This window comes from Pleuronectes platessa, chromosome 16 (genome assembly GCF_947347685.1).
Source record: "Pleuronectes platessa chromosome 16, fPlePla1.1, whole genome shotgun sequence".
Taxonomy (NCBI): domain Eukaryota; kingdom Metazoa; phylum Chordata; class Actinopteri; order Pleuronectiformes; family Pleuronectidae; genus Pleuronectes; species Pleuronectes platessa.
The window spans coordinates 3,571,722-3,598,434 of NC_070641.1; the positions used below are offsets into that span (position 1 = coordinate 3,571,722).

Below are 26,713 nucleotides of genomic sequence, written 5' to 3' on the forward strand. Positions count from 1 at the left end.
CAGTCAGTCAGTTCCCCTCTGAAGCAGATCGCACAGCTGACTGGCCCTTTAAAAGCGTTCGTTGGTTTCCGGAACCCTTCGTGCTCCAGCCCCTCCACTCGTTCAGTCAGTGGCAGCAGATCCGCTGATGACAAAGTGAAGCAGCAGCAGAAGAAGCAGGTGGCGGCACCTTATCTCTCTGAGTCGACATGCAAGCCATTAAATGCGTGGTGGTGGGCGACGGGTGAGTCCATCTCATGGGCGAACCGACAGGAGGCATGAGTCGATATTCACTGTTCTCCACCCGGAGGGGTGGGTGGGTGAGGGGGCGTACAAATCATGAAGTGTTGATGATGAACTGGGATCGATCAGCACGTGAGATTTAATTAGAAGTAATGATTTGAAATGGTGTATGTTCATTATACTTCATTGATCATCTGCAGTGTGTGTGTGTGTGAAGCTGCATGCTGTCTGTTTTCTCCAATGATGTCATGTTGTCACACCTACTCAGCAGATACACTGATCATGCTGCTGCAGTGGTGGAACCTCTCTACACTGTCTGCCCCATATAAATCCATCTGAAACACCCTGTTTCATTTTGTGTTGTAGCATCGACATGTTTTTACATGTTTGGACTTATTTACAAGTCACCAGAAGTGGCAGTTGACAATGTTTAAAAAAAGTTGAATACTGCTGTCACTGTCAACGTCGGCCTATGTGCAGTCACCTGCTAGCTTGGGCTCCAGGGCTCCTCACACAAGGAGGTCCATGAAAGCGTGGTGACGTTGTGAGATGCTCCATTCAAACACGACAGAGTGCTAGATGACCTCCATCCTGGAATTCCCATTCACCATCAGCACGCAGGGGACCGTAGGCCAGTTCTTGACAGATGGATGAATAACCAAAGGCTACATCGCCACAGTGCTGGGTATCTCAGGCAGTCTCCAAACGGCAACCAAGGTGGCAGATCCTGAGAGATTCACAACCATGGATGAGCTTGGTCATCCGCTAGACTTCTCTTCCATTTCCTCAGACCGTGCTGACTTGCAATTTACAATTACCTCCAGCAGAAATATCACCAAAGTTATTAACCTCAAGCTGTCTGTATAATCATTTAAAGAGAGACCATGTATGTTATTGGGGATCTATACCTCAGGACATTGATGAAGCCAAAAAATAGGAACTACAGCTGTCTGTTGGAATAAAACCTTCAATGTTTCCTGCTGAAATTTATTGAAGGAGAAGAATATAGCAGCATATAATCTCAATATTCAAGCATAGAACAAATACCTAAAAATGTACTTTAAATATAGAGTAACACTCCACCATTGCAGTTCACATAAATTACACTACTATAGTATTATTTCCAATCTTTCTGCCAGCCTGTAGTGTAGATATATCAAACTTCGAACTAGATTTTTAAAACTTACCCCCACATAACCAATGGGGACAAAATGTGTAAGGACAATGAGTTTGTACTAAGAGGAAAGCAGAAATGCTCTTCTGAAACAGTTTTAACCTTCCATGCATTCTTCTTTTTTAAATGTCATCCTTGGGATATTTTAAGCCTTATGTTAAACAATATGAATTTGCTGCTTCCACAGAGATAAACTTGTCTCATCCTTATCTGCTAATGCCAATTCTTAGCACGGCATTATCAGCAGAGTGCACTCTTTTTCTCTGTCTTCCCTGGACTTCCCTCTTATTTTCCGTGCCCGTGTGTGTGTCACTTGATAAAGAAACTTATCACACGTTGTTTTTACATGAAGATCCCAGGTCCATAGAATTAAGCAAGGGCTATTCAGTAGGTTGCAAACTGCAAACTCACCACTAGTGGAAGTATCAGGTTACACTTAGAAACGTAATGTTTACTGGCAGTTTTTAGCAGGTGTGGCTGTTTTGTTTTGGGGATGTGAATACAGAAGAATATATTATTATTGCAGTTAGAGAATTAAATTCACATTTTATTTCACTCAAATGATAGAATGTTATAATGGGGTCATATGAAAAAATAATGTTAAAACATATATTTTATGCATGCAAACAGCAACTTCCTCTTTACTAACTTTGCTGATTCCTTGATTGGACAGAGCTATTGATGTTTCCTACAGATTTGCACATCATGAAAGACTTTTCTTCTGTTTCAATGTTGCATTCCAACGTCTTAAATCCATAGTCACTCTGAGCATCAAAATAGCTTTTAATTTAAATTCAGTGATGGATTCATCAACATTCGGTACAACCAGGGAGAATTATGAGTCCAATATACTCAGAAAACAAAGGGAGTTTGGAAAAACGCCTGGTTATCTCCCTAGCATTAACATTCAATACAGGCACCATTTACATTATTAAGTATTTCATCTTCTGACTTCTGTCTCCTCAAAGTGTTGACTTATACCATGTGGATATAATCAGTGGGTAACTGTTGCAGCACTCCAGATTCTGCTGTAATGATGCTGTATGTATCACTGTGTGTTATTATTGCTTTTTCCAGTGCGGTGGGTAAGACATGTCTGCTCATCAGCTACACCACAAATGCCTTCCCTGGAGAGTACATCCCCACTGTGTGAGTACAGCTGCACCTTCTCATTCAGAAACTTCATTCATGAAAAAGGTGTGCATATGTGTATATACAATAACTTACATACCAAGCTGCTTTGTCTTACATCTCTAAGCTTTGACAACTACTCAGCAAATGTGATGGTGGATGGTAAACCTGTCAATCTGGGCCTCTGGGATACAGCGGGACAAGAAGACTATGATAGGCTCCGCCCCCTGTCCTACCCTCAGACGGTACTCACACACACACCCACATGGTTGTACTCCTATCTTATCGATGACATATCACATTTCATAGCCACTGACCCTAACATGAACCAATCAAATTAAATGCCTGAACTTAATCAAAAAACAGGTTTCATTGCCAAGCAGGTTTAAACATACAAGGAATTAGCTGCGGTGTATTTGTGCAAGTATAATTATAAAAAACTATTAAAAATAAATTAAATCAAATTATGAAAAATACTCTAAGCACCAGGGCAGGGATTGTGCAACATGTTTGTAAGTAAAAAGCCTGGACTGTGCAGTACAGCTAGTCTGTAATTTAGTAAGCTTTCACTTTAATCCCCAAACAGCCCATTGAAAAAAATGTATGGTCTATGTTTAAAAAATACACACACACACACACACACACACAAACAAATGTCTGAAATAAAGTGTGAGTTTGTTACTCACAAGAATCTCTTTTAAATGTACACGTCATATACGTGTGTTCAAATCATGTTTAAAAAATGCCTCCACTCGAATGTCACTTAACATTTTGTTTAAATGTTTAAATGTTTAAATGTGGGTTGTCCTTGTCGTTGTAACTCTGTGTCCTCTCTATACAGGATGTGTTCCTGATATGCTTCTCTCTGGTCAGCCCTGCCTCCTTTGAGAACGTCCGAGCTAAGGTGCTGATCTGTCGGCTTATTGTCAATATGTAGATAACAAAAGAAATTCCACTCACTGTACACAAGTGATAAGTTGTACGGCTCACAATGAAAAACACTGAGTCCCCAAATTCCTTCCAGTTTCCCTGTTGGTGATGTTGAACTGTGAACTTGGTGCTGATTTTCAGACTTTGATGGTGAACTGAGAAGAATTCAGGCGCAATCACAAAATCTGATGGTGTCTTGAATCTAATGAGTTGTAGTCACATGTTAATACATTGCATGCAGTTTTTCTTTGCCTCTTAGTGATAAGTGATTCAAGAGCATGGCCTTTCATATTGAGTCCATCATTTCTTCAGATATTTTAAGGCGTCCAATCAAACGCTCTGCTATATCTCTCTTATAACTCCTGCTCATTAGTAGATGTTCTCTGCTTTTGCACTAAACTGTTTGTCTGCACTCGGAAGAAACAGTTGCTGCACAAACCTCTGTGTTTCAGTTTAAGTCCTCCTTACCCTCACACTACTCCCTGATTTTTTATGTTGCTTCTGGATTCTTGTGAAATAACCCAGTCATAATTACCTAACCAGTAAAATACAACAAATTACCTAACCAGTAAAATACAAGGTATGAAGTATATTGTGACCTGCACAATCACATAATTTCTTACAGCGTCCCTCATGGGCTACCACTGTTTTGCCAGGGGATCAGTTCCGGGGATCAGTCAACAACAAGAGTCATATTTGACTTTAATGGTGCTTTGTGATGGTTTCTCTGTGACCATTGTGATATGAGGTCCATGGAGTGAGGTGTTTCTCACTGTGTCTTAGGTTTGAACTTTGACCTCTGCCTCGTTATTTGCAGTGGTATCCAGAGGTTCGTCACCACTGCCCAAACACACCCATTATCCTGGTGGGCACCAAGCTGGATCTGCGGGACGACAAGGACGCCATTGAACGACTGAGAGACAAAAAGCTCTCTCCAATTACCTACCCACAGGGTCTGGCCATGGCCAGGGAGATCGGTGTGTACAGAATGTGGGTGTTTGTGGGTGTAAATTAAAGTAGATAATGTATAGTTTTTCACAATATGTACTGTACCATTTCTAGAGATTATTTTCATGGGAAACTATTTAGTTTTTCCTCTCAATTCTGCCACTTTGCTGAGATGTGTTCAAAAGTGAATCATGGGAAAAGGCAGTAGTTTAGTTAGTTTTCAGCTCTTTATTCAACACTACCTACAGGTACAATCAGTATACATGTTCAACGAAACCTCCGAACTCTGACATACTGCCAACCAAAAGTCTGTCAAAATGGCTTAGTCACTGGGCTGGCACGGTGGTACAGTGTTTAGAAGGTTAGGTTGGACTTTGCATGTTCTCCCTGTGTGTGTGTGGATTTTCTCCACGTACTCCAGCTTTCTCCAACAGTCCAAACCCATGCAGGAAAAGTTGATTAATTGTCTATACTGTAGGTGTACATGTGAGTGAGATTGGTTGTTTGTCGGGTAGCTGTGTCTCAGGAGGTTGGTGGTTTGACCCCTGGCTCCTTTATATATGTCAGCCCTGCCATATGCTGCTGACCGGCCCAGGGTCTTACAAATGTCAGCTGGGATTTGCTCCATCTGCTTGAGACCCTTAAAGTATGAGTGGTATAGATAATGGATGGATTACTTATCTCATGTACATTGGAATGGAGTAAATAGAAAATGATAAGTAAGATAAGATAAAAATATGTTTTAGAAATACTTGGTGGTGTAGGTGTACTTTTCATGTATTTTTGACTCCATGTCCTCATATCTTTGCATGTTACTGTGGTAGGTGCAGTCAAGTACCTGGAGTGCTCTGCTCTGACGCAGCGAGGGCTGAAGACAGTCTTTGACGAGGCCATCCGAGCTGTGCTTTGCCCCCCGCCTGTCAAAAAGGGAGGCAGGAAGTGCACAGTGTTCTGAGGGGGAGGACAATGGAGATAATGTCACCATCACCAGGATGGACGTGTCTTTGGTCAAGCTACTCAAGCCATACAGGAACTGATTTGAAACACAACCTATACCTGCGGTGTACAGAAGAAGTATGTTTCCTGGTAAAAGCCGGCTGATGAGTTAGTCATGGCAGATTTTGGCCTTTGTTTTGGGTTCAAAGTTAAATTCTGTGTGATTTATGCCTTAAAAGAATGATTTTAACATATGATGGCCTGTCTTCGATATTAGGACAAAGATGAAAGAAGGACTTAAGCAAAAATATCTTGCACTCTCTTGTTAACCTGTAATTAAAACACAAATGTTTTACAAAACAAGGACAAAGACCAAATGTGTATCCTCCTTTGCGCCCCATACATTTTACATCATTATGTAAGCTGCTTTACATGAAGAATATTGTTCTGTAATTTACTTATCTTTGTGTTTTTTGCACTTTCAATTAATAACATGAAAGTGTCTGTGATAGTGGGTATGTAAATAATGTAGAGTGGGTGGAAGATAAATCAACAAACAGTTTTTTGCCTTATAGATGTTTCTTCATGTACATATACATAAACACCTTTGGAGTTACAGGCATAAACACTGTTGCAGCCAAATCCAATGCAATTGAAGTAACTGGGGACCACTTCTCAAATGTAAAAAAACAACAGACGAAAAAACATAAATGCCTCCATACTGCTTCTGTGGTGTCATCCGTAAGCCCCGACATCAAAAATTAAACTTGAAACAGCATCATTTACACCATTTAGCATAAATGTCCTCTGTGATCCACGTTCCAGAGGAGGGTATCAAAGTATTGATATTTATTATTCGGCACTGGTTCTGCCAACTCGATATGCATATACTTTTGATCTCATTTACAATCCAATTATACTTTAACTTTCATTTTCACATATGTTTATTAACTGTTTTTTCTTCTAAACCATTAATGTAACTTGGAGCAAGTCTTCATACTGTAGCTGTGTTCCTGCTTTTCTTATGAAATGGAGTACAGAATATACAAGCACAGCATATTTTAAATATCCAAAAATTATCCTGTAGTTTAAGAAATAACACTACAAGTATATTCTCCATGATGACACTCTTCCCTGTAACAGTAAGGTTATTTACCTATTTCATTATTAACAATATATGGTTATTTACTCATTTCATTATGTACTATATAACATTATCATCCCATTTTATTTTGTATTATGTGTTATTTATTTCAGTATGTACAATGAGTCATTACTCATTCACTCCATTTCTTAATACAGCCGTTATCTGACATGACCTGTGGGTGAAACACAGACTTCAGCAGCATAGCTCAGAGTTTGACGATCTCAGAAAACCCCTGCACGGAGTCAGGGAGGATCTGAGAGAGAGAAACAAAACCTGCAGCAGAAATATTCTCATATCAGAGAGAAACTGCAGAGGGCAGCATAGGCCCAGAAGAAGAGCAAGATGCTGACACTAAACAAACAGGTGAATGCAGGATTAAGATCCAGTTGCTGCAGGCACAGATAGATATGGAAACCCATTTCTGCGGCTGTGATGAAGAAAATAAAAAACTGTATCTCATAATTATAATTTAGTATCTCATAATTATGACTTAGTATCTCATACTTATTACTTACTATCTCATTATAGTATAGTATCTCATAATAAGGTATGGAAGCCCATTTCCGCCACTGTGATGAAGAAGAAAAAAAGTATGACTTAGTATCTCAATATTATGACTTAGTATCTCATAATTATGACTAAGTATCTAATTATTATGAGATAGTATCTCATAATTATGAGATGCTAAGTCATTATTATGAGATGCTAAGTCATAATTATGAGAGACGGACTGTGGGCGGGGCGCAACAGAGTAGGGAAGCCGTGGTTGAGCGGCTCCGGGGACAGGCGCCTGTCTCGCGGAAGTGAGCGACTATGCATCGAGGTAGAGACATAACATAATCGATTCATGCTTTCTGCTCCGTTCATTGTCTCAGCGATGTGCTTCCGCTGCTTAATTATAACCAGCACTGCTCCAGGATCAGATCAGACGCTCATTAAAGGTCCGGTCGACCTGTACATGTCGGAGTCTGTTTCCGCCTCACTTCCCTTCTGACCTAGCCTGGATGCCAGACGAACTTAGCCCCGCCCACAACATTTTTGGTCGGGCAGTTCGGTCTGGAGTCGCTCCATTGGGAAAAAATTATGGCCCGACCGGGCCAATCAGATTGTCAGGGCGGGCTTTATACGATGATTGACAGATGATCAATGGTGAGGTAATCAACCACGTCATCAAAGTGCCCTCGGGTTGAATTCGTTTTCAACAAACATGCCTGCCGCTGGCGAGCTGAGATGTGTAGATGCTGCCATTGAGTCTGTTTTAGAAGACATCAACAGCGCATTCATTTTGAAAGAGGAACACAGAACGTGGAGGCGACGCCAGAGCACCGCGCTAATCCCTATCGCCCCGGCACTTGGCTGTTCACAACGGACACTGAAGCGACGCTGAACCGCCGGGCAGCGCTAATAATATCACCCGTTGATCCAGTAGATCGCTGCACGGCTTTGTGCCAGTCACACCGGAGGCTGAAGCACCACGCTGCGCCAAGGCTGCCTCGCGGTGCTTCAGCCTCCGGTGTGACCGGCACAAAGTTTTAACATGGGAGTGGATGGGAGCCAGCTGTTATTTAAGGCTTGGCGCTGCGCTGAAGCGTCCGGTGTGAACCCGGCGTTAGTAAATAACTCACAATGCGTTGCTTAGCATACGTCACATACTACGTTGCTCTGATTGGTTGTAGGTCTATCCAATTGAGCGAAGAGGAATTTTACTTCCTGGTCAGTTGAAACACGCCCCATACATTTTTCCCAATGGAGCGACTCCAGACCGAACTGCCCGACCAAAAATGTTGTGGGCGGGGCTAAGTTCGTCTGGCATCCAGGCTAGTCTGGAGTCGCTCCATTGGGAAAAAATTATGGCCCGACCGGGCCAATCAGATTGTCAGGGCGGGCTTTATACGATGATTGACAGATGATCAACGTTAACGTAATCAACCACGTCATCACAGTGCCCTTGGGTTGAATTCGTTTTCAACAAACATGCCTGCCGCTGGCGAGCTGAGATGTGTAGATGCTGCCATTGAGTCTGTTTTAGAAGACATCGACAGCGCATCCATTTTGAAAGAGGAACACAGAACGTGGAGGCGACGCCAAAGCACCGCGCTAATCCCTATCGCCCCGGCGCTTGGCTGTTCACAACGGACACTGAAGCGACGCTGAACCGCCGGGCAGCGCTAATAATATCACCCGTTGATCCAGTAGATCGCTGCACGGTTTTGTGCCAGTCACACCGGAGGCTGAAGCACCGCGCTGCGCCAAGGCTGCCTCGCGGTGCTTCAGCCTCCGGTGTGACCGGCACAAAGTTTTAACATGGGAGTGGATGGGAGCCAGCTGTTATTTAAGGCTTGGCGCTGCGCTGAAGCGTCCGGTGTGAACCCAGTAAATAACTCACAATGCGTTGCTTAGCATACGTCACATACTACGTTGCTCTGATTGGTTGTAGGTCTATCCAATTGAGCGAAGAGGAATTTTACTTCCTGGTCAGTTGAAACACGCCCCATAATTTTTTCCCAATGGAGCGAATCCAGACCGAACTGCCCGACCAAAAATGTTGTGGGCGGGGCTAAGTTCGTCTGGCATCCAGGCTACTTCTGACCTGCACTCACTTTACACTTTAACAATAAACACCAGCACTGATCACTAGTTATTAGGACACCTATGTTTGTTTGAGTTCATGAGACACATGTTTAAACACTGTGTACTATCTCATAATAATGAGATACTAAGTCATAATTATGAGATACCCTCTCATGATAATGAGATAATAAGTCATAATTATGAGATAGTACACGGTGGCAGAAATGGGCTTCCATAATAATGAGATAGTAAGAAATGATTAAATAAAGTTTTCATTCACCTGCAGCGATATTAAAAAAGTAAAAAAAACAAACACATGAAGCCGGTTTGAGGGTCACACTGATAATTGAAAGGCTGAAATGTGTTTTGATATGAAATCCAGTTGGATTTTAATTGGACTGGTTGAGTGAGTTTGTTCAATTAGTGTGATACTATATTAAACAAGGCCCAACGTATCACAGAATGGAGAGTTGACTCAGCAGGTTGAATAGCAAATAGGAAAAAGGGAGAGTGATTCATTAAATCATTCAGTTACTTATTTATCCGATTAAGATGCATTTTCAAATTGATTTTTAGATCCCCCCCCCTTCTCCCCCCACACACTAAAATATCAATTAATAAACAAGATCAGGGAGAAGGGCAATTAGACAGTTCATTGGCTTTCCATGTATTTTATTAATCCCAGAAAAAGAAAAATATTGAAATAATTAAGACAATCAAACCTGATGTGACAACTGATACATAAGTCAGTTAAACAGACACCACCACTGCTCAGTTTCTTTTCATAGATGTCTTGAAAATAAAATATTTCATAATTATTATCATTCTCCTAGAGTTGCAATTACAAATTACTGGAAAAGGAACACTGTGCTGAGCTCTTCTTGAAGCTGTGCCTAACAAGACACACTACAGCCCCAAGTAAATACTTATTTCAAACTTTGGTGAACAAAAAATCGAATACAACGAGACCCCAGGAGCGCGTTCACATTTTCACACCGATCTGACCAGACAAACAAAAAAGTCTCAAGGGGCATTATGACAAATGTTTTGCATTTAGTGGCCATTTTCCACATTTTTACTTTGAGGTAATTGTACCAGGGCTTACATCAGCTCAACTTCAAATTGAGATGAAAACATAAAACAATTAAACATTACAATTTCTACAATTTCTAAGACTGCAAAGCAGCACTAAATGGGCCAGAGCACATGCATTTTGTAGAGTGGCATGCGTTTTGCGAACTGCGGCAAGGATAATCGCTTTTATCCTCCTGGTCCACAAGGGGGCTCCACTGCTGCTGCTCAGGGGGAACCTCTTCTTTGTTCACCATCAGTTGCTGGACGTCTGCAGGACACACTATGTGTGTCTGTGCAGCCGGACTACGGGCTGCATCACGGCATCGAGCAGCCTCCTCTGACGGCAGATCTCCCGCTCGGACCACTAGATTTTGTCTTTGTACTCTGCCAAGGTTTCCTCAAGGCTCTGATGTAGCGTGAGCAGTTTTGTGCCAGTTGGACAATGTTACAACTTAATTTTCACACTGATCAGTAGGTGGCGCTATGACCCTGAGGAAATATTTGAGCCTGTTAAAGGCCTCAAAAAGGCTAATCATTTGCCTGAAAAAAAGAAATCCGGAAATGGGCTTCAATAGATAGAAAAACTGGAACTGAAAGTTGCTTTTAGCCAAGAAACATCGTTCTTAGAAGCTCAAAAGTTGTTTCTAAGTTGTTCAAAGTTGTATTAAGGTGTACGGTGTTACAAGGACGGCTCAAATAAACGACCAGAACATTAGTTTTGTTGCTACCATCTTTCGGGGGATCTGGTTCACTTGTCTTCTTGTCTGCAAGTGTTCAGTTTTCTCGAAAGAGAGTAACGCGAGTAACAAACTCATTTAAATTTCAGATATTGTAACTGCGCTACATGATTTAAAAAAAATACTTCGTTACATGCTCGTTACCGCTAAAAGTAGTGGAATTACAGTAACGCGTTACTTTGTAGCGCGTTACTCCCAACACTGGTAAAGACACATAAAAGAGACCAGTATAAAAGAGGAGATTCACAGAATCATCACCTAGAAGGAAGCATCTTTTTCTACCTTTTATCACTTTTATCAACATAAATAAACATATGTCATTGTCATCATCAGCCTCATTAAGGCAACCCTGAAACCTTCATCTCCAGGGGCTTTATGGTTCTTTCTTCTCCAAGAAGTGGTGTTCGTGGTTACTGGCATGTGTGTGCAGCAGCGAGGAGGGCTGGCACAGGAACACCTTCAGTGAGACCAGTTTAACCACTGAAAGGAGCCTACCTGTCCAGGATGATCTGTCGAAACTTGTTGTGTCGCTGCTGAAGCTCTTTTAGCTGTTTGTTGAGTTTGGCCTCTTTCGCTGAAGATGAACGTTCTTCTATCTGTGCCTGCAGCAACTGGATCTTATCCTGCAGTCTCTTCTCTTTGTCTTTTGTCAGCGTCTCCCTCTTCTGTTTGGCCTCTGCTTCCCTCTGCAGTCTCTCTTTGATATGAGAATATTTCTGATGCAGCTTTTGTTTCTCCTCCAACCACTCAACCTCATCAGCCTTTGTCCTCAGCTCCTCCTTGACTCTGTCCAGGGTTCTTCTTAGCTCCTCAAACTGTGAGCTTTGCTTATGAAGTCTGGTTTTCAGTTTCTGCACTTCTCTGCAGGCTGACTCCTCACCTTGCTGGGCACCTCGAAGATGTTCCTCCAACTCTTCCTTCTGTGCATGATCTGCAGTACCCAGCAGCGCCATCTGCTGTTCCAATGCTGCGAGACGGTTCTCCATCTCCAACTTTTCCTTGAGCAGAGCAACAGTTTTGAAGCTCTCTTCCCCACTGGCAGCCTGCTCCCTCCTGACTGTCTCTCTCTCCTTCTTTACCATGATGTTTTTGAGTTGCGCCTCTGCAGCTTTTAGCACTTTCATATCTACTTGCGATGTGTCTCTCTCCCTCTCCCCCTCTTCTTTAGAGCAGATATACTGCCTTATGACATCGGTGATCTCTATCTTATGTCTATTCTTCAGACTGTCAATTTCACAGGAGAGGCAGTTGACCTCTTTCTCAGCTTTGTGCAGTTGCATTGTGAGCTGGATATTCTGCTCCTTGTTCAGATCAAGCTTGCTCTCCATCTGCTCGAGCTGCAGTCGTAGAGACTGATTCACTGCCTCTTGTGACTTCACTGAAGCTGGAGACTTTGAGAGCTCTCTGAGCTGGACATGATGCATGTTCTCAAACTGTTCACCCAAGTTTTCATTTTGGGCGCTCAGGTCTGCCGCCTCTGCCTCCAGATACTGAGCCCCCTGGTCCTCATTGTCCTGGTACTGTTGCTGTAGCTCAACAATCTCTGTTTTCTGTCCCTCCAGCTCCTCAAGCTTTGAGCTTTGCTGCTGAAGTGTGCTTCTAAGGCCCTGCACTTCTCCGCAAGCTGACTCCTCACCTTGCTGGCCCCCACGAAGATGTTCCTCCAACTCTTCCTTCTTTGCAGGATCTGCAAGATCCTGCTGCACCCTCTGCTGTTCTAATGCGGTGAAGGGGTTGTTCAACTCCATTTTTTCCTTGTGCAAGGTCACAGTTTTGCAGAGCTCCTCCCCATGGGCAGCTTGCACCCTTCTGACCATCTCCCTCTTCTTCTCCAGAATGTGTCTTTGCTGATGCATTGCAGCTTTTAGCACCTCCATACCTGCCTGTAGGTCACCCATCTGCCCCTGCATTATGTGTCGCTCCCTCGCCACATCTCCTTTCGAGGGGATACACCCTAGTTTGACACTGGCAATCTCTGGCCTATGTGAATTCTTCTCCAGACTTCCAACCTCACAGGTAGAGTTGCTTTCTCTCTCAGCTTTGTGCAGTTGCTTTGTGAGCTGCTTATTCTGCTCAAGGATCAGATGAAGCTCACTCTCCATCCGCTCCACTTGTAGTCGCAGGGACTGACGCTCTGCCTCCAATAACTTCACTGCAGCTTGATGCTCTGATAGCTGTCTGATCTGGACACTCTGCATGTTCTCAGCCTGCTGATCCAAGTTGTCTTTCTGGGCTCGCAGGTCAGCCATCTCTTTCTCCAGCTTCTTCAGTTCAAATTCAAGTGGGGATTTCTCCCTCAGCTGAGCACCATCTCCTTTCCCATCACACAGTGGGTCTGAACCGTGGTACTGAGCACCCAGGTGCTCCCTTTCCCTCTCCACGCATGTGAGCTTCACCTCATAGTGACTCCTCCTCTTCTTAAGCATTTGAGAATGTTCTTTACTCTGGTGGTCAAACTTGGTGGTCAAAGACTTGATGAAGGTCTTCTCATATTGCAGCTTGTTGTTCATAGATGTGTACTTCTCTGTCTCCTCTTGTTTGTTGAATTTCTCTTGAACTGGAGCATTCATTTCTTGCTTCACCTGAGTTCTGAGCAACTCCAGTTGCTGAGGAGTCACCACCCACTGTCGAAGCTCCTTAAGCTCCCTGGTTTTGTCCATCAGCTCTCCTTGCACCAAAAGCAGCTGCACTCTTTCCTCCTGAGTCTGTCTGTTGCTCACTAGGTGTTCCTGTTGTCCGTGCAACTGTGTGAACTTATCCTGCAGGCTTTTGTATTCAGCCTTCTGCATTTGATAGTCGGTCATGAGATTTTTGTAATTCATCCTCTCACGATTAAGTATCTTCTGCAACTCAAACTTGCCCAGAGTTTCCAGAGGTGCCAACTGGCCAAGGGCAGTCAAGGTCATCTCACCTCTGCGGAAAATCTTTTCTCAATCAAGAAAAAAACGTTTGATGGTCCTTCAGAACATTTGTGATGTGAAAACTGACCTGCTGAAATGCTTTGCTCAATCAAGGAGAAAATGTGTTATTGATCAAAGGAATATGTTACACTGCCGAGATCAAAGACACATGATGATGTCACACTGCAAATATAAAAGGAATGTATCACAATTATCACACTATCACACTCTTATAACTGTAGATCTAACACATTAGAACAGTACATTTAACAGTACTTCCGCGCAATCCAATTCTATCAGAGATATCTACCTGATAGTGCTTTAGCTGAATTTAAGGAAATAATTCCGATTAACTTTAAACCATTTTAATCCTTCTGTGGTCCTCCAAAGTTCAGTGCATGCAGCTATAAGGTAATCTGCCTTCTTATTTAACATACGTCTGTAACCAGGGACCAACATGCTGTATCAATCAAAAGTGACAGGTCCTCTACTTGTACTTGGATAGGATAAATAAAATATTATATACCATAAGGGCGGCTGTGGCTGAGGGGTAGAGTGGTCATCCTCCAACCTGAAGGTCGGCGGTTCGATTCCCAGTCTGAACCATCTGCATGCCGAAGTGTCCTTGGGCAAGATGCTGAACCCCGAATGGCCCCCTTTAGAATAACAAAGTGCTGGGATAGATGCAGTGTGTGAATGGGTGAATGTGAAACTGTAATGTAAAGTGCTTTGACTGGTCATCAAGACTAGAAAAGCTCTATATAAATACAAATCCATTTACCAAATCCATAAGATAATATTGTTATATCTCTTTGGTTTGAATATGATTAAGATTAGTTCTAACAGCGTTTAGCTTCCTCATATTTTCTTCTGTGTGCGATTGTTTATGAGATTGTTACAAGCTGACAAGCCCCTTTTTAAGTTGCTCAGTTGTTCAGTAACTGCCTTTTTCTTGCAAATGTGTATGAGACGTGTGTATAAATACGTAGAAACCTCAGAGAGAGCCACATGTGAGGGATCCCTCTCCCAGGACGGACAGAAGTGCAATAGATGTCCAGTGCAGGAAAACATCATCAAGATTAAAGTTTCTAGCAGCATTGATGAGGGTAAACATTTTTGAAGGATAACTTCAATACTATATATCAAGCAGTCCTGCTGCAATCATAGTCTATGGTCAGCAGCCAGCAAGATTATGATCCATCATCAAGATCGGATCCGGATCTAGTGGGTCGACAGAGTCTAGTATCGAAATAAATGCTACGCTAAGGCTATCTTTATTATTTTCAACATGAATATTAAAGTCACCAACAATAATAATTTTATTGGTCTTTAGGACTAGGTTTGATAAAAACTCAGGGAGTTCAGTAAAAAATTCGTTATAAGCCCCTGGAGCACGGTAAACTACAGCAAATATAGCCACGTCTCAGTGAGGGACAATAAATCTATGTTGTAGTCGGAGACTAGTTCATTAACTAAAATAGCCTTAGTTGACAGTGATCTAATGATTAAAAGACCACATTTAAAAGTCTTAGTTTCCTGTGTTGTTTCAGAGGTTGTGTTTATTTGTATTAGATTTTTGTGTGGAGTTCTCGCTCTGTCATTGTTTAATTTAAATAATTTAATCGGACGGTGGACAGACACAATCTCTATGGGGTTGTGTGACTGATCCAGAGGGAGTGCAGAGAAGTGTTTAGCACTGCAGCTCTGCTTCCTGGTCCCAACTATGGGTTGTCATGTAATAGACCGAGTAATATTCCTAGATAAGAGAGCTGCTCCATCCCAAGTGGGATGAACGCCTTCTCTCCTAACAAGAGCAGGTTTTCTCCAAAATGTTTGCTAATTATCTACAAAGCTTTGAGGCCTGTTATGCATTAGGATTGGTTGATTGAAGCTCTAATCCATATTACCATCCATGCAAACCCCCAGCAACTATTCAGAAATCTGTATTATATTTACTAAATAGAGTTAGAATATGACATCATAGATTTAGGGCAGTCCTCGTTTGGTGCATACATATTAAGTAATGTGAGATCAGTCAGGAAGACTTTGTCCTGATTTACCCATTTATTGCACAATGGGAATACAGTTATGCTTGATGGCTTCATTCTTTAGATGTTCCCTGGATTATCCAAGCAGCATGCTAAAATAAAACAGGGAACATCTGCAGAACTCTCCTTGCAGCAAAAGCCGCCGCACTCTTTCCTTCTGAGTCTGTCTGTTGCTCAGCAGGCGTTCCTGTTCTCCGTGCAACTGCGTGAACTTATCCTCCAGGTTTTTGCTGCAGGAGCTAGTAGTTGACAAGATCTGGTGCTAAAGCCTGGTGCACACTAGAAGATTTTAACTCTCGTCTAATGATAATCATAATAATCTTCAGAACGCACCCACTAAATTGATTGAATGTAGAACGTAGGACCACACTCTTTCCATTTGTAGGAAATTATTTCACAGTGGCGATTTCCAGAGACTCGAAATCTCAGGCCAACAACTTTTAGGCGCATTTCCATCACCTTCTGAACTGGAGTGTGGAAAACCTGCGTGATTGAATGTGACTTCAGGAGAGAAAACAAAAATGGAGGAGGATCGACATCGTTGGTTCTTATTTGCAGTGAAAAACCAAAATAATCATGGTTTAGAAGGCTGATACATTTTACAGCGCTTGCTGGAGGTGAGTTGGAAATTCATTGTTTTTAGTTGCAGCTGGTCGGTGACGCTTTCCGGTCAGCTAGCTCTCATTGGCTAATGTGCTTTTCTGTTGGAGCTGACCAGAACTGACTGACCTTCAGCCCCTGCTATATCGGACGGGGGAAAGTGGGTCTAAAATTTACCCAATTATCCTCTGGTGTGCAGCAGCCTAAAGCCAATAGCACCTATAGCTACAGCCAATTTTGTTTTAATGATTTGTATGTGCAGGATTTTATTTTACTGCAAACAAAGATTTAATTTGAAATCAGTGTCAACTGAAATGTTATAAACTCACTCACAAAAATTACTCATAGCCACTGAAAGAAAAAAACATATCAATTAAAAAGTATTCTGGCCCTGAACTTACAACTGCAAAGAATATTCTTTTAAATATTATTCTCTTATCTGCTTCTTGTGCCTCTGTTCTTCGTAATAACTCCTCTGTTCTTCACTCTCCTCTTCTTTATCTTTTCTCCTCTCTTAACTTCAGATTTTCAATCCTTTCTCACTTTCCTCAGCATCTCACTCCTCCTCTTGCACTGCTTCAGCTCCAAAGCAGGTTTTCTCCTGTCCTTTCCACCTCACCCTCTCACTAATTTCCCCCTTTTCCCTCCTTACTCAATGTAGGATTCCTACAGAGATAGACATTTTTGTTCGAGAGTGAGATCCTTTTTGTTTAACCAGAAACATTACATCAAAGTGACCAGACTCTATTGAGTCAAACGTAACTGGAAGTAAAGTCCCTGTTTTATACTTTTACACTGCTCTCAGGGGCGTACTCTGTTGTCATGCCGAATAGTTTGAGCATGATATGTGTAAGTGTTGGAGAGTCATCTTCCTGACTCAGTTAGGTGTAATAACAGTGATCAAACACTAGAGGTCTCTGTATGTCCGAGTTGTTTTCGTCCTGTTTCTGAAATGGTCGAGGAGTTTCCTCTTGCAATGTCAGCCAGATCAAGAATGATAACTGAGAGTATATTCAGAATATGATTTTTGAAAATAGTTGTTTGAGAATTTCAGTGGCCTATTGAAAACTTCAGCACACCCACTTACTCTCTGTGATTTCTCTGGAGGATCCCGTGCTGTGTTCTCATATGGGTTCATTTGGACATTTTCTGGAATTTTACTTGGTCATCAGTATTCTCCCATACAGCTCCTCCGGTGAATGTCCGTTCAGTGCATGTCTGAATGCAGCTTATGTGTTTTTTAATGATTAGATAATATTCAGTGGGAAGGAAGGTCAGTCTTTTATGTAGTCAAAATAAAAATTCAACCTTCACTATATCCTTACTGAAAATGATATCCCTACAGTAAGGTGAGTGTTAACTCCAGCATCAGGAAGCTGTACTGATGCTCATTACGGCTACTGTCACCTGTATCCAGATGGTGGACACATCCAGCAATGTCCACCACTTCTGTGACTGTAGCAGGTCAATGTGCAAATACGTATTTAATGACATATTTCCTTTGTGTTTGTATGTATTTTTGAACTTAAAGTGGAAATACAGATTTTCTTTTCCCCTTAGTGTTTCAAAGTGGATCTGATTTTGGAGCTGACTTAAAGAGATCAGATTACTCTCTATTTTATCAGCTCCGTCAACACAGTACATTTCACCGACAGAAAATGTGTGATAGATATGTGTGTGGCAGGAGACGTTGGTCTCCCAGACCCAGCAGGACAACAAGCAGTCAACACCTATCATTTTTATTTAAGTGCAAAGGAACAAACATACATTTTCTAAACTCAAAATGTCCAAAACAAAAACTTTTACCGTGGCTCAGCTCAGCCTCTGGGCGTCTGTCTCCTCTTCAGTTGTTTGTCTTCTCTTTGGCAGCAGCCTTTTGAACCTGAGGAGTCATCAGCTAGCAGCTTCCCTGCTGCAGGTGAAGGTTCTCTCTGAGCCTCTTCCACATCCACAATGGGATTAGTAACATGTGTTAACTACTATTTCCTTTTAAATTGGCTGCTAACACTGTAGTCATGTTATTATGCTAGCTAGCCATGCTATTGTACGAAGCAGGAAACAAGAAAGAATCAGAATTTGACCTAAAACTCCCTGTTGTGTTGATGAGTAAGTAATTTACAGGTTTTATAGAAATAAGACCAACTGCTTAAATCGGTCAAGTCCCAGAGCTCTTTCCTTAGTCCTACTGGACATTGGGCCTACCATACAAAATCCATCTCATTGGAGGGCCTGTAGATTGTAAAAAAAAGATATAAAAAGTGCTATAAAGTCCATTTGCCATCCAATTTCATGTCTCTTTTTCCTTCACCAGGTATATTCTCCACAATCACTACAGCTACATAAAATACACTCTTTTGTGTAAATAAATATATGTATGTGTAAGGTATCATATCATGCTTGATAATGACAATAGATCAGGCATGTGTTGACCCCTAGCTCACAGGTCAGGTATTGATCCTTGATAATTTAAATTGCTTTTCAAAGGAGACTGGCTCATGATTTATTGGAAGCATGGATTGGATGCAAGACTATTTATAAAACATATCTTAAGACCGATTTCTGATGAAGGTCTCAGTCACAGTAATCAGTTTGGTCACATTATTACTGATCCCCCACCCATTCAGAAAAACCATCATCTCACACTCTAGTGTGTGAGTATGTGTGTGTGTGTGTGTGTGTGTGCGTGTGTGTGTGTGTGTGTGTGTGTGTGTGTGTGTGTGTATTGGTGCGTGTGCTCCACTCATTCATTAATGAGGAATATCCTCAGTGCTTTTCACTAGTGTCAGATGTGCTTTTCTTCTCAAGGCCACTGAAATAAGAGGGAAAGAAAAGCCGCTCTCCTTTTCCTGAACCCGCCTCTGATGGTAAAGCTAATGCAGCGTAAAGGCCATGGACTGAGTCACGAAGAGACTCAACTCTAAGGATGAGTCAAACTCTCAGATGGCCCATGAAGGCTCTAACTGACACCACTGTATTTAAAGAGAGTCTGTGAGTCCTCGTGTCAAACTTTTATCAGTGAGCCATCCTCACCTACAGGCTGTTCTTAAGATCTATAAGTCAGTAAGTGTAGAAAAAACACACAATGTGCTATATGCTAACTGACATTAATGAACACACATATGAAACATTCATGGTGCTAGTGGACAAATAACTAGTCAAACTTCAATCCAGCTCTTCCAGTAGCAATAGATCAGAGCTGCACACTGATCAGGATGAGCTTTAGATCATTCTTCCGACAGAGTTGCTTCACCTCAGGATCTCTGATCAGAAATACTCTCTGACCTCATTCCACAGCGTCTCTGTTCAACACATTATCTCTCTTCTCTCCTGCATTTCAGTCGTCTCATCCCAAAACCAGACGTCCCCCTATTGGGTTTCCCTCTATATTGTTGTGAGGTCTAAGAGTACTATGTGTAATGTATAATGCATGTTGTGATTGGAGTTGTTGCTGGGAAGATTTTTCCTGTTGGTCTGACGTGCCTGTTTTACACCGTATTCTTTTCAATGAATTTAACCCAATATCATTGGTCAATAGAAAAGTTTTAAAAGGCCGTACTGTGGAGTGTCCTGGGTCTCTCTGTTATATTTCTAGTGAGTGTTTTCTCCTTTCTTTTACAGAGCTGCACCTTCACCTGAAAAGAGCTGTTAACCAGCACCAATGATTTCTTTAAGCCTCAGCTTCTTTTTTAACTTACCTTCGCCAGGTATAAGTTTTAATTTGGGTTCATTTGTTTGTTTTTAGCAGGATTATGCAAAAACTATTGGCTAGATTACCATAATTTCCCAATTTGGGGAAGGATGTGCTATGGGTCAAGGAAGAAACCATTACATTTTGGTGTGGATCCAGATCAGGGAATGGATACAGGAAATGTTCCCATTTTTTCTTCAACACTGCGTTTTCTGCATGTTTTCCGAGGCTTAAATAAATAATCAATCAATCAAAAATTTGTGTGAATTCAAATGTGTTTTCATAAGTGGACTGTACCAATACCTTGGTGGAGGTATGTGCTCTCTGAGTACCATTGTAGTCATGGAAATCACTAAATGATGGAATGACAATTCATATAGATGGGTTATGATCATTACTTTAATAATCCCATTGTTAAATAATTTGTTTGCTTTTCAGAATTTATAAAAATAACCATTTATTCATGTATTATTTTTGGTTTAATACTTTATACTTACACCATGTGTCAAATTCCTTTCACCATAAATATTCAAATGTATGACTTGGGGTAACACTTGGTGGTGTGTATTTGCCCATGTTAGCTTTTAGTTGATCAAATTTGTTTCTCAATTACCCTGCCCAGTGACTCAGAAACATAACATGATTGAAGGAAAACATGCTCCTACTGGCATTTCACTCTGACCAGATGTGGATAAAAGCTCAGTTTCATCTGTAGTCCTGGGGTGAAGGTCAACAGTGTAGTATGGGCTGTATTAACAAACTTACCAAGCAAACAGCAAGAAATCCCTTCTTGTACTTATAGACAATAACACCTAAACATGAATGAAACAACAGGAGTTACATTGTTTTTACTTTTTCCACTTTCATTCCTGGATTAACGTTCCCCTAGAGTGCAAAAGAGAAGTTACTTCCTCTTGTCCCTGTTGGAACCGACATCAGTAACCCTCCCAGACAGGTCCATGGTGTGTCCTCAGTACGCATCACTGACTCCATTACAGGGCCACCGAGAGTGTGCATGTGTGTGTGTGTGTTTGTGTGAGAGAGAGAGAGAGAGAGAGAGAGAGAGTTATATTTATTTATTCTTACATAACTGCCAAATGAGCAGAGTCAAAGTCATTGGAGTCAGTGGAACATTCGAGATTGAAACTTTGAGCACAGCCGAACTTACTGTCAATTATAGTGTTTAACTGAGTCTGTATTTCTAACCAATACTTACTCTCATAACTATATACGTATATACATATACCTTAGTAATCAATCTATAAAATGTACTGTCTTGTTATGTGACCACCATTAATAATAATTAACAACAAATGTTACACAAATGTAAATAATGATTTTCTTTATTCTTCTAACGATTGAACATTTAGTCAATCAATCATCAATCAATACTTTTTTATTTGTATAGCCCATATTCACAAATCATAATTTGTCTCATATAGGGCTTTAACATGGTGTCCTTAACCCTCAACAAGAGTAAGGAAAAACAAAAACAAAAAAAACTGTTTAAAAGGGTAAAAAGAATGCAGAAACCTCAGAGGACAATATGTGAGGGATCCCTCTCCTAGGACGGACAGAAGTGCAATATATGCCACGTGTAAAGGAGAACATCAACATGGGAAATTCTATCTTTATAGAATTATATTCCAAGTTTATAAAAGTGGGTATGTAAATTAATTTTATTTACAATAACTTTTGGAATAAATCAGCCTCTGGTGGAAACCGCAACATGTAGCAGTGGCCACAATGTGATCTTATGGGGCAACAATGACAATGAAATGAAATATCCACTCAAATTGCTTTGTTTCAGTTTTTGCTTGTGTTTTTGAATCATCAATCTGTTGTCACAAGTGTTGTTTCTGGATGTAGTCCGTTACAAGGAGAAAAGCCATCATGTTGAGGGTTAAGGACAGAGGATATCACACTTTGTTAATCCCTATGAGACAAATTGTGATGTGTGGATATGGGCTATAGGATAGGTTTGGATTAATGGTAAGCAAGTAATGGTTAAATGAACAAATACATGAATTTACATTTAACAGTGCATCATACTCAGAGGCACACATGCTGGCTAGAATGGCAAAGAACAATCAGTCAGATTGACAATCAGGGGCATACGGCAGGCAGGCGGGATTCAGTATTAAACAAACAACACCAAACATACAGTTCTGTACTGCAGGTGTGTCGTCCCCCACACCTCTGACCATCATCTGGAGAAGTTTGATGAATCAATTGTACATCCAATGCAATCACTCTACTCTGCTTCTCTTTCTGGTCGGAATCAGATAATCCTGAAGACAAACATACAGTTTGCAGAAGTCAAACAGAGGGAGGTTGTTGTACATACTAGAGCTTTCCACTCATTGCTGTTTTTCAGTTTATTGATTTCATGTCAGTGTCTGTATAATCTATTCTAATTCAAGCCATATTTATTTAAAGAGAAGCACCACATGGGATTGTTTTAACAGGTTGTGACGACCCTCTAAAAGCAGGCCTCTCTCTGCAGGAGCCTGATGGGAGGAGCTTGGTCGTCAAGGAGATTTACCTCTCCTGGTCTGGCTGCAGTATATAAACTGGTGACATTCAGCCAATCTGTCGCTCCCCCATGGCTTCCACTGCATTTGGTTTTGGTTGTACATTGATTTCTACATTGACCTTTCCTTAAGTAAACTTATTTTCATGTGTGGACTTCCCTACTTTGTCCAGGTTGTGAAACAGGTGCATGTTTGTTTCAAATGCTGCCCATGAGAAACATAGCATGACAGAGCATTTTGTGTGTGTGTGCTCTTGTATGGCTATCTTTGTGAGGACCAGTTTGAGCGAACAACCTATGGAGTGAGAAGATTTGGGGATAGTTAGGACATTTTGGGCGTTCCTCACTTTGTTAAGACTTGGTTTTAGGGTAACAAATAGGTTTAGGTTAGGGTAAGGTATTTAGTTTGGATGGTTAGAGTAGGGGTCTAGGGAATGCATTATGCCAATGAGTGTCCTTACTAAGACAGAAGTACAAACGTGTGTGTGTGTGTGTATCAACATGTTAAAGTTTCAGTAGTGTTACCTGGCCTATATATGTCATGTCTTCCTCTGAGTATCTCTATTCTTTGTCCCTTTCTTCCACCATCACTTTGCATTTATCTTTGACCTGGAGTCCTTCGTTACCATCGCTGGATAGATGAACGAGTTGGATGGTGACATGGACCAAGGCGAGTAAACTCAATCGATAGAGGAATTGTAAGAGGCAGCTGACCTGTTTCCTGATAATGATGAAAGACATTTAAAGGAGGGAGGTTTCTCTTTTGTGTTGTGTGCTCTATTAATCTTCAGTGGTCTTCATCTCTCTCTAGCGTTCTTGGTCATATCCAGCTCCAGGTCTTTACCTCTAATAAGTTATTTTTAAACATGAACTCTGAAGGATGTCCGAACAATTGGGTCAAGAATTTCTCTGGAGTTTGCTTTTCACACATGAACAAGAGATGCATTCACTTCAACACAAATCTGGCTGAGGGGCAGAGGGGTCGTCCTCCAGCCAGAAGTTCTGCAGTTTGATCCCAGTCTTCCCCATCTGTATGCTGAAGTCCTCTTGGGCAAGATGCTGAGCCCGATTGCCCATCATAGAACAAAAAAGTCCCGCTAATAGATGCACTGTATGAATGTGTGTGTCAATGGCAAACTGTACTGTAAAGTGCTTTGTGTGGCCATCAAGTCTAGAAAAGGATTATATAAATACAGACCATTTACCCACTTGAGGTGAATCCTTTGGAGGTTCACCTGCTGTGTTCTCAGATCATCTCATTCTTATAGTTTTACTAAACAAGTGTGTTGAGCCCAAGTGCGTGTCTGAATCAGCTTTCATGCTCTGTCCTTCACTCAGTTTATGCACTAGATGACACCGTTTCCTGGTTTACAGGTCTGCGGTTCATTTACATGGCCTCATTGGAATTACATAAGCAAATTGCCCTGAGTTGTGTCTATTTATACACCTGCAGTCTGTCTATTTTTTTCCCCAGTGTGTGTCTCTTTCTCCTTCTCTGTTTTCAGACTCTATCCTTCTATCTGATGGTCAGTCAGTATCCACTGAACAACTACTGGATGGATTGCGATGACATTTTGTCCAAATAATAATTCCAATGGTGATTAATCTTAATGACATTGAGGTTTTTAGTGGCACCAGCAACAAGTTACTCTGACAAACAGAATCTCTATCTGAAAATTGAATTGTACTGCTGATATATGAACTGAGAGTTTCAGTCTTTGATAAAGATACTTGGAGAGGTATTGATTATTGAAAGTAATATGTACACATGCCCCACCCCTTCTTTCAAAACACAAAGTAGCCCCTAGTAGTACTGTCCTTTTTCAAAAATAATAAATGTATATTTACTGATTGTTTCAATAAAAATACGATTAGTTTCAATTTTCAGACCAATGTTCCACAGTTTGGAACATATAGTTTCTTGTCGAACACTGCGACAGTAGCCGTCTCCCGTCGATTCTTTTGTTACAGTACCAGGAGGATTCACTCCTTTATTGCCAGACTAAAAAAACATTCCTCAATGTGTCACCCTCCTCCTGAACAACTGCAACTTCATCCTGATTGGATCCACTGAATGTGTCAATAGACCTTCATAGCTAACATATTTAATAGCCTTGCAAACACATCTCATCGCAGCCTTATTTCCTGAAAAGATCAACCCAATACAAACAAAATCATTGTACACACACAAAAACTCTTGTTCTAATTTTTGTGTAGTCTGCATTTCTCTAGTTTTGGACAAAGGCAGCTGCAGAATGGATGTAATACATTGTTGACAAAAAAATCCATAACTTAAATAAGAAAGGTGGGTTCAACAAAAAGTTAGTGAGTTTCACTGCAACATTTCCTGGAGAGCAGTGGCAATACAGAGTCATGTTACAATAAAGTGTGAAGGCATCTGTGGATTTTCACCTTAAGATCTCAGAGCGCTGAGAGGCTCTGTGCCTACAAGTGGGAGGTACACATTAAGATGTACACACTGGCATAAACTGATGGAACCCTGAACACACAGTATCAACAGATGAGAATGAGCTCCTCAGGGCTTCACCTGCAAGGAAGCCAACACAGAAACCCATGCACAAGTTATCACTCAGCCTCAGTGCACTTATCAGTCTGCCATATTGTGAACATCAGCCATCAATCCCTGTGTGCAGGCGTTCAGTGCATATGCATACTTGTGCACATGGAATGAGACAGAAAGTTGTGTGTGCATGTGTGAGTGTGTTTATTGTGGGTTTATATTTGTGTGTATGTGTGTGGGTGGAGGTCACCGTAAAACACGGCAGCTTCTCAAAATCTAAATTGGTATAAAAAGCCACACTCCAAGTCGAGCTACGCTTATCACTAACAGAGTTCAAAGTTGTGGTAAACTCTTCAAGGCCTTCGTGTCCAAATCCAAAGCTTATTTTCAGTGCTGGTTGGACGTGCAGGCAAAGAAACAAAGCAAGAGCTCCTCATGCTCCTCTGGCACACTGTTCTATGCATGAAAAGCCACGTTGTTGGGGAACTTCTTTGTGGCTTCTTTGAGTGCACTCAAGTGGTTCTCTCCCTCCCAGGAGAAGCTGCAGTCAGCTGTGCCAGCCAAGCCATCAGCACAGCAAGAATATTCTAAAGATAAGCTACATATAGTTCAATTATGGCTGCAGCTGTGGCCATGTGCAGGCTGACATTAATTCTGCATGAAAACACTGCTGGTTATTCATTTCAATGAGAATACTGTTGACACAATTAACTAGTGCCATGAGGTTAGGGTGTATGTTCTTAAGAGTACAGCTCTGTAAGTGAATTGAGTACTGGGTGTTTCACACCTTTCAGGCTCTATGAATCAAATAGAAGAAAAAACTGTTCAAATACTATAAATCTACTAACTGTATATTTAATTCTGGTAGTAATGTTGAATTGTGAACTGAATGCACATCTCGGCTCTTCTTGAACCCCTAAAATTTGATTGTGTCCATGCACACTGATGTCATCGGAGTCAAGCATGACCCATAGGCTGTTTTAATTCTAAAACAGTCATTCAAAACAGGACTGCACTTTTCTGGACAGAGTGGGGAGTGGGGGAAATGTTTTACAGTTCACAGGATTAATGGATTATAAAAGAGATATAAGTATTTACATTTTTTCCCATCCATATACTACTACTTCACAAGTCAAATAAATCCACATTTAGGCACGCATGTAGGGTTCCCACTGAAAACCTTGTGATTTGTGTGTTCAGAATGTTGCTCTGTGATTGTAGTGAAGCAGGAGTTCATTGTGCTTAAGTGGCCCAGAGTATGATGTTTTGCTGAGTCCTGGACTCTGACGGCATTAATGAGGGGTTACTGTATTATCAGCTAATTTGTTGTATTCCATTACCAAAGTGCACAAATGCCATCAGTAACACCCAGAAAGCAGGAGATCAACCCTACACACAAATTCCCAAGAATTCTCTCTCCTTACATTTAAATAAGCCTGGGCCCACTGCCAAGACCTAACTTATAGTATATCTTGCAGGGTGCAAAAGTTTAGAAACACTCAGGCCATGGCTGCATAAATGTTGTTGAGAATATTTCGTTCATTTGAATTAGC

General features: G+C 41.4%; 2 protein-coding genes across 3 annotated transcripts; one reads left to right on the plus strand and one right to left on the minus strand.

Moving 5' to 3' along the window:
• The first annotated feature begins 17 nt into the window (after positions 1-17).
• rac3a (Rac family small GTPase 3a) lies at positions 18-6,065 on the plus strand. Of its 2 annotated transcripts, none has more exons than XM_053442565.1 (6): positions 18-223; positions 2,474-2,545; positions 2,655-2,772; positions 3,369-3,431; positions 4,275-4,447; positions 5,230-6,065. In XM_053442565.1, the coding sequence occupies exons 1-6, from the start codon at positions 189-191 to the stop codon at positions 5,288-5,290; spliced, it is 522 nt and encodes a 173-aa protein (XP_053298540.1). In that variant the 5' UTR covers positions 18-188; the 3' UTR covers positions 5,291-6,065. The 2 variants fall into 2 exon arrangements, with proteins under 2 accessions (XP_053298540.1, XP_053298539.1); XM_053442564.1 differs by having other exon boundaries at positions 20-223; positions 4,275-4,434.
• A 5,296-nt stretch (positions 6,066-11,361) lies between these two features.
• LOC128458349 (centrosomal protein of 83 kDa-like) lies at positions 11,362-13,776 on the minus strand. The gene has a single exon (XM_053443143.1). It carries the CDS (start codon positions 13,774-13,776, stop codon positions 11,362-11,364), a length of 2,415 nt encoding a protein of 804 aa, XP_053299118.1.
• Positions 13,777-26,713: the final 12,937 nt, after the last annotated feature.